Raw genomic sequence first — 11,267 nt, forward strand, 5'->3', positions numbered from 1 at the left:
ATTGTCTGAGTTACAAAATTTGTCTCTCATACCATAGAATACTGAAAAGGATCACAAAAATACACACTCGTTGCTATTAGAGTAGTGCTCTATGAGCACTGTTTCTACACATCCCACAGCAAGGAATTAAAAGAAAAGGTGTTCCTAAGATTCTTCTGATTTTCTGAACTGGCTCAGGCAATGTGGAAAACCACCACACTCCACCTGGTCTGCCAGAGCTGCTGCATTTTGTTTGCAACAGTTAAGCACTTGGCCTTGTGAGAAAGCTCGAGATTTTCCCTGGTTCAGGGGCTGGGCACTCACCTGTGAGTAGGAATTCCTGAAGTCCTGAGTTCCTGTCCTTGCAGTCCCACAGGTCTCCTCCAAGCACTTCTTTCCTTCAGTTTGAATTCAACTTACCTGCTTCAAACTACATTTTTTTCTGTACACCACATTTCAAAAATGACAATTTGAAATACTTTCAGGTGAATATACAAAGAATAACAAGCTTGACCAGACAAGAGGTAACATGCTTTTCATAAAAGCAGCTGCCTGTCCAAATCATAAATTGTGTGTTTTACTGGTTCACTCATACCCACTATGGCTAAACATCCAATTTAAGGTCAGTTAGGATTGCCCCCCTGTTGAATGGACTTTAATTAAATATTCCACAGACAATGTTTTAACAGCTTGTAATTTATTACTTTGTTGGGGAGGCAGGAACAGACCAAGAAATTTGGGATAAGGTAGCTCTGTATAGTTCTTTCCCACTCCAGAGTGGAATGGGTCTCTGTCCTTGCCCTCTACTGCTCATTAGATATTGTTTCAGCAGCAGGAGAGTCTTAAGGAAATTTAGCAATAATAGCAATAATAATAATAATATTAACAGTAACAAAGCTGGTGCATTGTGGCTTGAAGACAGAGATGCCTAAGAAGTTTCTATTTAATTTCAGAAATTTCATTTCTGAATGGCCAATGTATCAGCCTAAACACTGCCACTGATACAGGCCTGTACTCTTGGTTTGACATCAGCACCATCACAGTTATACCAATATTGACCTCAGGTAGGGAAATGTTAAACCAGTAAAAGAGTATTTAAAGAAGCTTAATATCATCCATACATCAACTGTGTCACTGTAATAAATGAGCATCAGCTTTGGGCTTAGACAGAGCTGGGACAGAATTGTCACTGTGCAACCGTGCAGCACAGGGAGGGAAATGGACTCATCCCCAGTGCCACATCCACATCGAGTTACTTCACTCTAACCTTGAGAGTACAAGCTAAGGAACAACATTGCAGCTACATGCAGTGATTAGATTATGAACACAGTGATTAGATTAACAGCAGATGACTTGGAAGTCAAACTGCTCCATCCACACTGAATTACCACCTCCAGCAGCAGCAGAACTCCCCTTTCCAGTGCTCTCTACAGCCCCAGCTTTAAGGACTTCTTTAAGTCTTTAGATACCAAGTAAACAAAAGACAAAATTTCCATTTTTCCTCCTTTTGTACCAAACCCAATCTGCTCTCATGGAACACCAGGGTCTCTAACGACTGTAAACAGCATTTCATTGGTCACAACACCTCACAAATGACACGGCTATAAAAGGTGACATCCAGCTTACCAGGGCCATCACGGCTGAGCATCAGCAGCTTTGAGGGAGGCCATGTCCTCACATCTTGTTATTAGCAAGAAGGACAGAAAGAAGGAAAAAAAACCAAAACAAACACAATTGAAAGAAGTGAACATAACACTGCAGACACAGGCACAAGACTGTCACTGGCTCAGCTCCACTGCCCACCTGAGAACCAAGCTGGCTTCAGCCGGGGCTTGGAAACTTCAGCAGCAAAGTTGTTACTCTTCAGCTCAGCTCCACTAATCACAGAATCACAGAATATCTTGAGCTGGAAGGGTCCCACAGGATCATCAGTGCAGCTCCTGGCCCTGCACAGACACCCCAACAATCGCACCCTCTGCATCCCTGAGAACATTGTCCAAACTCTCCTGGAGCTGTAGCAGCCTTGGGGCCGTGCCCATTCCCTGGGGAGCCTGTTCAGCCCTCTGGTTATCTTTTTAAAATCGATTTTATTTGAGTTCTGTGAATTTAAGTAACAGACTGAAAACACTTCTTAATTAACACAAAAAAGATTTCCTAAAAATGCTGTATAGGCAGTCCCTACATTGATGCAGGCTCAGGAGAAAAAACAGAAGGCAACAATGCTCCTCAGAAGGACTGGAGGATGAAGGCCGTTGTTCCTGTAAAGAGGGTGTTTGGGTTTGATTTTTTTAAAATAAAACAATGCACAAAGTAAGTCCATCCTTATCAGCAGCATTTAGAACAGTATTTGGCTGATTTAACCTACAGTATGCTCATTCTGCTGAGCCTACCTACCTGAGCCTACCTGCACCCACCTGATCCCAGTGAACCAGGAGCCAGGAGCACTTTCCTGTACTCACCAGAAAATTTTAGGGGAGTTACCACCTTATTTCAACCTCTTCTATTCCCAAACAAACAAACAAACAAAAATGTTTTAACTCAATAGGACCTTCCTCACAGAGACATTATCATCACAAGAGTAAACAAACTGATGGTCTCTCTCCAAAGTACACAAATTTGTCTGAGGAATTCATTATTCATTATTCATTTCCAAATTCTGCATATTGTATCTCCTATTACTTACCCAAGAAACACAGGCAGAGCATAAGATATGTGGGGACCCCCTGTTTTATTCAACCCAGCATAGTGTTATTTCAGTTTATAAGGGTTTCATGACCTCTTCAGTTTCTCCTCTGCAATCTTTATTACAATATAGTTGAAAATATGTAATAATCCACAGGTTTTTTTTTTTTCTTTTTTAATCCACACTTTAACCAAAAATAGGAAGAAAAAAAAAAAAAAAAAAAAAGAGTGGGAAAAAGAAATCTGGAGTGTTTCTATTGGTGTCTTAAGGCATAACAAACTACAGCAATTTATTTCACCGCATCCAGTTGTAATGCTAAACCACAGATAAACATTACTAATGGAGCAAGAATGTGTTCCTTCCTTCTGATGGAGGTCCAAGATTGCCCTTTGGAGTTTGCCAAACAGCATGGGGCACTTCGTTCACCACGTGATTGGCACACACTTCAGTTGTGAATAAGTTTGGGGATGAAATTGTTGGCTAAAGCTCTGGAAATTCTGACTCTGGAGCTGTCAGGCAGGCTGTCTTTACTTTGAGAAAAAGCAATTCTTTTTAATAGCACTATGTTACTTGGCTTTTTATTTGGTTTTACATTGTTCATTGATGTCTTGGATTTTGATGTATTGTGCAGCACCCCAAGAACTCTAACAGGGGGAACTCCATTAAAAAAATGAGTTTATGATTTCAACATGTGATAATAAATATGCTACATGTTTGGGGAATCTAATTCCATCTCTTTTGATGGCACACAAAAAGGCCACCAAAAAAATGTGTCTGTTCACCGAAAGGCAAACATAAATGTAATTTCTTAACTGAGCTCATGTTCAAGGCAGTTCTTACAATGAAGGGAATTCTAAGGGTCAAGGGTTTATTTTTCCATCTATCTTGTAAATAAAGGAAATTATCTCATAAACTTATGATTGATTTTATTTTTTTTTTAAGTCGTCATTATTTTGCATAGCAACAAGCTTATTTGTAGGGTATTTTAAGACACACAGTTTAGCTTATTATTTTATTGATGTTAATGGAAGTGATCCAGAAGAGGAAAACACATCATCTGGAAGTCTGACTCTAGGTCTGACTCTACTGCCTGCCACATCCCACATCAGTGAATATTCTGGGGTTGAGTTTGAATTTTCTTCCTTGGGGACAAGTAATTATAAAATCACGAGTTCTTTTAAGATCCAGTCCACCCCAAACTCAAAACCACCATGCAGCCTTCCACTTCAGCTTGAGGTTTTTTTGCCCTTACAGCCGTGAATCAAATTTGTGAGTGCACAAATGTTGTTCACAACACTCTTTCTTTTTTCATTTCTAAAACTGATGTGCTATAACCCAACAGGACATCTATTTTGCACGGCAATCTAATGCACAGCTTTTTAATCTACTCTCTCTAATGGCTGGTCACCTGCTTCCTCAGCCACAAAACCTTTCAGAAATGTTTCTCTCTTACCTGAACACACAGGGGTCTGGCTCCCTGCTGCAGTAATCCCTGGAGGATCCAGTTCCATTATGCTCCTGTGTCAATACAGGTGCTGTCGGCTGCCAGAGGGACAGCCCTGCCACTGATTCAGAAGCTGAAGGAGCTTTTGTATCAAGATGCGGGTCAACCAGAATCAGGTAACACGAGCACAATCCCTATCTCTGTTCTCCTAGCAGAGTTATGTCTAACATATGCACAATCTTGTTTTTCCTTATAGCGCTCCTCTTCTTTAAAGGTTTTATAGAAACATATGTTTTCAGAGTAACGTAATCACACTCTTGATCACAATGAACTCTCAACCGTACTGCCACGTGCACTTTACACAAATGTTTATTCCTTCAGCATTGTTTGAGTTCTCAGTCCGAGGTGTTTGCTGATTAGGATGGCTTGTACAGCTGCAGGGCTTTGTCTTCGCCAGGAGCAGGTTTGCCGCAGCAGCACGGTTTTTGGGCGGTGCACTGTTTCTGGGTGTGGTGTTTGGGATAGCGCCGGGCACAGCAGCCCTCGTTCCCTGCGGCCTGATCCGCCACAAACGAGGTCTGGTAAACGGTTAACAGGTCATTGCTCCCGCCATCGCCTGGCGCACTGGCCCACTCGAGGAAGTTATGGGAGTTCTGTTTCTGCCTCTCTGGATCCAGCTTCCTCACGCCCATGCCCTAGGGAAAAAAAGGATAGAAAATTTCATGCAAACATACGACTTCCAGTCACAGATTCACAGACGAATCTTGTAACAGTCACTACCCCACTGGGAAGGGAACGAAGCTGTTACCACAGTGATTGCAAGAACTCCCGGTTCATCTTTAGCAAGTTAAAAATAATATTGTCAGACTTGCCTGTATGAACATTTTTTGGTTGCATATATAACGGGAAATCTGCTGACCTTCCACCTCTCAGTGCTAATAAAGCACTTTTGCTTTGCATTTCTGTAGCACACCATCTACTCAAGGCTATTTAGCTACACTCAGCTAAATTAATCTTCAGAGGCACCCAAAGAAATAGGTTAATAATTCTGGGTTTGGACTGCAATAAAGAAACTGAGACAGACCATGAAATCTGAATCTTCAATGCTATCCCTTGTGTGTCCCAACTTGGAGACACAGAACCTGATTTTCACACTCCACAGCTCACAGGAAATTTAGCTGGAATTGTGGTTGATCAGTATCTCTAAAACTATAAGACACTGCCCAAAGTGCACAGAAATTGAGGTTACTCAGTGAATAATGAATTCCAAAAAGTCAAGGCCTGACAGAGCCCAGAGTTAGCCAAACTCCTTTTATCACAATTCACTGCTTCCTCCTTTCCTCATTATCCTGTGAACTGTGCTATTTCTTTCACTGCCTGGAATAATATCAACAATCTAAGGGGAATGGAAGAACATGAAACTGTTGCCCCCACAGAAAAGCCCAAAACAATTTAAGTTCTAGTCAAAGTTGTGGCTTCTGCAGCACACATTTAAGCAGGTGTACCGTAAAGAGTTGGAAAAGAATGCATTCTTGAGATATATTGTGGGTATCCTATGGATTTTGTTTAAATTTATGATAAAGATGAGTCTGAATAAAATATTTGGGACTGCAAATTAGCAGTGGCTGAGATCTCTACAAAAATTAATTACAAGGCAAATCACTTAGAGTAGACTAATAGGACATTTAACTGGGTACAAAACCAAACCAGGAATATTAGAAAGTGCCTGTCAGAGACTCTAATCATGGCTTTCTCTTCCCTTTGAATCGTGCCATTCTCAATGACTGTGTGTGCTGCAGCACATGTGACTAACCCAGAGATGTCCCAGCCCTATGCTAATAAAAAGTGTATTTTTCTTTGCTACTTAAATTTTTTCTTCTCACGAGTTTTAGCACCTTTTTTTTTTTTTTTTTTTTTGCTTGGGACAGAGAAGATGCTCTGTCTAATCTCTGGCAGACCAATAGATCTGAAGTTGCTTGATTTGTCTCAGTCCTGGGTACTTACCAAGTCAAAATACTCGACTGCATTGCATATCTCGTGCCTGTTGTCATGAGAAGAGAATGGGAAATGGTTGTTTCCTGCTTTCTAAAAGAAAAAAAATTATAGCAAAAAAAAATTAATTTTTATAAAACTCTGTTTGGAGTCTATTAGTCTTCATTCTTGTGAGATTTCAGCTGCCTTTGCTCTACCATTCCTATGTTAAATATTCCCCTGCACATAATTTTATAGGGGTAATGTGGATTTAATTTTTTTTAATAAAATGATCAGGAGGATTTGCTGAATATATACATGATTAATACAAAAGTGTGAATTTTCAAATAAGAAATGATACATTCTGTCTGCAAAGCAGCAAAATGCTAGATATATGTCAGGACTGCCTTGCTTGATTTAGTAGTAGGCCTAAAGCTAATTAAAATAAACTACAAAAGGGACCTCAAAACTGAATTAGTCTGTGATTTATGAACTGAATGTCATGGACACTGCTTGTTGCAGGGGAAGTGGAAGAGGTATTAATTGCTTAACTAATTTATAATCTCATTCTTTAGCATGATGTTCATCCAGTCTTTAAATGAAACCAGAGTTTCAGAAGAAAAAAACACAACTGCAAAAAGAGCTATTTTAGAAACAATGAACATATCTGACTTTTTTAATGTTTGTTATACATCAGTGCAATATCCCAACTGTGATATTCCCCACCAAACAAAAGAGCAAGTTTTCATGTAACACAGTCTGGAAGAGGTGTTTCAAGAGTAGGGGAACTGAAGGAGCTCTAAAGATCAATGTAACTGGAGGCCTGATGCAGCAAGGAGATTCACCAGACACAAAACGTGCCTGCATGGGGTCAGCAGCATGGTCAGATCTCAGGATATTTGGTTTACTAGGCAGATTCTCTTCCTTTTTTAAGGTATAGTCACAAGTTCACTTGTCTCATACTGATTCACCCGGACTGTAATTCAGTGGATAAGTAAATTCAACAAATACATTCTCATACATGTGTTTAAAAATAAGCATCTTCTGAGTCTGTAAATTTACTAAAATATCCTACTGCAATTAGATGTTAATCTCAGTGTTTCAGGAATAGTGTTTATTACCAGTGCCTAAACAAACTTCCTCAGATTGTCCCATTTTAGCCTTTAGTGCATCTTCATGCTCTCACCACTGATCTCAGATACATTCCCAATTTATGACAGACAAGAATTTCCCCAATTCTGTTTAAAAGGGGAGGGCTGGTAAACACAAGGCCTGAAACACCAGATGAAGTCACACAGCTGTCGCTACAAGATCTCTCTACCCTGATTCTCCTTTTCAGGCAGTGGCTAAGGCCAGATGTTCCACAGAAAGGTAGATGTAATATTAACACAGTGTATACTCATGTTACACTGTATCCTCCTTTCCTGTAGTCCCAAGCTTCCCTTTTAAATATTCCTTCCAAGCCCATTCCTGTCCTTCATTTTAGCATAACCTGTGAAATGAACCCACTGTAATTGCTGTGCTTATAGAAAATGAAAATAGAAAATGTTCTGTGCACAAAGTGGGGGGGTAAAGCAAAGCTCAGTGTGATGATAAAACAAGGACATGAAAAGGTACTTACAACACTGCAACATTTTAAATACTTGTGATTTTAAACAACACTGTATTTCATCGTAAAATTCTTCACAAATCTCATTTTTAAGCAAGCCTTAAAAATGTTTGAAATGAGGAGCTTCTAACTTTTTAATGATCAAAAAGAACAGTCCTTTGTGTAAATTACGCGAATTCCCACCATTCATTGCCAAATAGCCAATCAAATTTCCATTAAATCATCTTACAGGGCTTTACATACAAGCTGTGGGCTGAGATTGATCATAATGTATTCGGTGTCTCAATAACAAAAGAGAAAATCAGCAACAATACAGCAGGACTTCGAGCAACTAAAAATTACAAGTGAGTAACGGAGAAATATGTTTCTTGCGCAGCGCAATTCCTCCATCCCCCGAGGCACAAAGTCTGCCAGCCCGCTGTGACTGCTCCGCTACCGACCCTGAGTGCTGTTCTTACTCACAGCTCCGCGAGTGACAACTTGCAAAAGAGCTCCAAAAATCGGCTGTGTTGCCACAGGAACTCACCTCCACCCGAGCTTTGTATTCCAGCGGCTGTCTATATTCCGTACCCAGAGCGGCTGCCGTGTCCAGTACATGCCTTAGTGAAGCGCTTGTTGTTGATTCCAGCTCGCCCTGCTCCCCTTCATGAACAAACTAGAAAATAATAGAGATTGTGACCCTTTGAAATAAAAGCCAACTAAACACCCCCCCCCCCCCCAAAACACATATAAACCTGTTCAGAAATGTGGGCAAAACAGTATTTAACTATTTTTTTTTAATTATTATTACTTGGATTGCAGCAGCACCTAGTGGCGTCTGGAAAAATGAGGAGTCTCACACACACACACACAACACAATCCCTATCATAAAGACCTTCGAACATAGATAAAACAACCAGACAAGAATTTTAGGAATCTTCAAGTCAAAAATGTCCAGGAACTTTCTGAAAACTTTTTTTATACAGTGATAACCACCTAGGAAAACAACGACCTCCCCCTGCGATGCCACTCCTACTGTTGTACAAGCTCGAAAGCGCAAAATTTTGGGGAACAGCTCAACCAAACATCAGGTCAAAGAGTTCAGAGAGTGAGGAACAGCCCGTGCCAGGAGCGTCACAGTGCTCTGGGATGCCAAGATGAGGCAAACCTTGGCTGGAGTTTTCCAGAAGAGAAGGAAAATTAACCAGGGCTAACTATCAAGTAAGACACCTCCAGCATTGCTGGAAAACTGGGAGGGGAAAAAAATAATATAAATCTATATCCAGCCAGGGTTACTTAGCAAGCCAGAATTTTTGCACACTTTCCTCATAAACCTCAGGAATGGGAAGACTCACTTCTGACTTAAGGACAAAGTCACCCTTAGCACGGTGCTTTTTTGAGAGTTTAAGGATGAAGAAGCCCCGTGGGGGACACGGAGCTCCCGCTCGGCCCTTACCCAGTCGGCGCCGTGCTGGATGCTGGGCTTCTTAGCCCCGTTCTCAGACATGGCTCGATGTCACTGCCGCCCCGGGACGCGCTGCCACGGCCACCGCGGCTCCCTGGAGACCTGCACACACAGCGGGCAGCGTGCAGAACCCTCCTTCTGTGACCTCAGAGCCGCCCCGGCGCTTCAGCGAGACCCGCACGACCGCTGGGCAACGCTGCTCTGCCTCCCTGTGCTGCGGGGGAAAGAGGGAAATAACAGCCCGTCCGAGGGTTGAATGTTAAAAACAGATCAGCTCTGCACAATCGCTTCAGTGACACCTGACAGCCTGAATGGGAACGCGCGGGGGAAAGGAGAGCTGTTTTTGAGGAAAACCCAAAGGATGTTAGAGAATGTTTAAGATGTAACTTCCTGCTCTTTTGAAAAATGGTTTTCCACATGCACACATCTTAATTAAACACATGCCAAATATTTACAGAAAACCTGGCTGCTTTTAGGTTTTTTCACCTTTTTTTGCTCTGGGGTTTGAGTGCTGGCGTTGAAACATCGCAACTATTTAACTGCAGCACACTGGGCCAGTGTAGCACACCAAGACTTTGCCTCCTTGGCCTTGACAGACTGTGAAGAAGATGACACGTGTGTCCTTTTTGGCTTCAAACTAACAGAGACTAGGTTTAGATTGGACATTAGGAAGAAATTGTTCCCTGAGGATGGGCAGGCCCTGGCACAGGGTGCCCAGAGCAGCTGTGGCTGCCCCTGGATCCCCGGCAGTGTCCAAGGCCAGGTTGGACATTGGGGCTGGGAGCAGCCTGGGACAGTGGGAGCTGTCCCTGCCATGGATGGGGTGGCACTGGATGAGTTTTAACGTCCCTTCCAGCCCAAACCATTCCGTGAGTCCATGATCTACATATATATATGTGTGTGTGTGTCTATGTATATTAAAAGATGTATGTGGCTATAGATAGATATAGATGTAATTTAAGAGGCAGTCAGCATTTGTACTCCCTGGCCAGTCATGAAGTGTCCTGCCTTTTGTGGTTTAGAGAATGAGGAATACCATCTACAAGGTAAAATAATCCCATGGGCACTATTAATAATCTATATATATTATATATAAATATATACATGTTTATATATAATAAAATAATCTACAAGATAAAAATCCCATGGGCACTATTTAGGAATTACTTTGTTGGGGAGGAAGAAGCCAAAAAACCCTATAAATATGATTGCCTCTATTCTGAGAATGAGAAACCTGTAAGTGAGATAGAATTGAAAGTAAGTTTTGATGTTTGAGATGTATTAGATACTGGATCTCTGGGAAAACAGTTATGTGACCATCTGAAGGTTACCTGCAGCCAGACCCAGAGGTCCAATGGAATGTTCTGTCTCACCCCTCAATGTATGGTCCATCCCACACCTGTACCCCTCCCCTGAAGTATCAGGTATCTGTAACCCCATTGGCCCAAGTCCTGTTCCAGCCCACCTTGAAGACCCCTGATAAGGGGTCCCAAGGGGGCTGGACACTCTCTTTGCTCTTTGCTCTTTCTGCTTGCACCCTTCCCTGAGGACTTTCCTCTCTTGGAATTTCCTCTCCCTACTTCTCCCTTCCCCCACTTTCCTAGGCCTTGCCACGAGCTGCAGCCTGGCAGCTCCGAGCAAGGCCCCCACATCCCTTACAATAAACCTCATCTTCTAAAACCTAACTTCAGAGATCTCTCGTCTACATTCATCTACACCGTCCTGGAGTCCTCAGCAGCAAGAGGAAGCTATTTCTACATTACTTGCTTACCAAAGCCATCACAGCTTAGCTTTTGTTGAACTCAATGTACAAACAGAAGGCAGTACACTGTTATTTTCAATCCTCTCCCTTGATGAGGTACCCCATCACCTGTTTCTTTAAGGTCCCGGTTATCCCGGAAAGCCAAACCTGAAGAAAAGGAGGCTCGAGAGGACCTTCTGGCCCAGCCGTGATTGGCCTCTAACTGTGCCGGGGAGGCCTAAATTGGAGATTAGGGAAAATTTATTCACGGAAAGGATGGTCAAGAATTGGAAGGGGCTGCCCAGGGAGGTAGTGGAGTCCCATCCCTGAAGGTGTTTAAGGAACGACCGGACGTGACACTCCGTGCTTTGGTGTAATAAACAAGGCAGGGATCGC

The 11,267-nt window shown here is 42.2% G+C and overlaps 1 protein-coding gene across 1 annotated transcript; it reads right to left on the reverse strand.

Moving 5' to 3' along the window:
• Nucleotides 1-333: 333 nt before the first annotated feature.
• On the reverse strand, nucleotides 334-9,172 carry TEX36 (testis expressed 36). Its single transcript, XM_058421565.1, has 6 exons — nucleotides 9,122-9,172; nucleotides 8,213-8,341; nucleotides 6,111-6,191; nucleotides 4,116-4,801; nucleotides 1,606-1,659; nucleotides 334-399 (listed from the first exon to the last, which is right to left on the reverse strand). Exons 1-4 carry the CDS (start codon nucleotides 9,170-9,172, stop codon nucleotides 4,523-4,525), a joined length of 540 nt encoding a protein of 179 aa, XP_058277548.1. The 3' UTR covers nucleotides 334-399; nucleotides 1,606-1,659; nucleotides 4,116-4,522.
• Between the last annotated feature and the right edge of the window lie 2,095 nt (nucleotides 9,173-11,267).

Source organism: Hirundo rustica, chromosome 8, assembly GCF_015227805.2.
Source record: "Hirundo rustica isolate bHirRus1 chromosome 8, bHirRus1.pri.v3, whole genome shotgun sequence".
NCBI classification, from domain to species: Eukaryota; Metazoa; Chordata; class Aves; order Passeriformes; family Hirundinidae; genus Hirundo; species Hirundo rustica.

Excerpts from the sequence above, each read along its gene's own strand:
- TEX36 (XM_058421565.1), bottom strand. The coding sequence starts at position 9,172 with ATGTCTGAGAACGGGGCTAAGAAGCCCAGCATCCAGCACGGCGCCGAC. Across the intron at positions 8,342-9,121 it reads TCCAGCACGGCGCCGACTGG|TTTGTTCATGAAGGGGAGCA; the intron begins GTAAGGGCCGAG and ends ATTATTTTCTAG. Across the intron at positions 6,192-8,212 it reads AATACAAAGCTCGGGTGGAG|AAAGCAGGAAACAACCATTT; the intron begins GTGAGTTCCTGT and ends TTTTTCTTTTAG.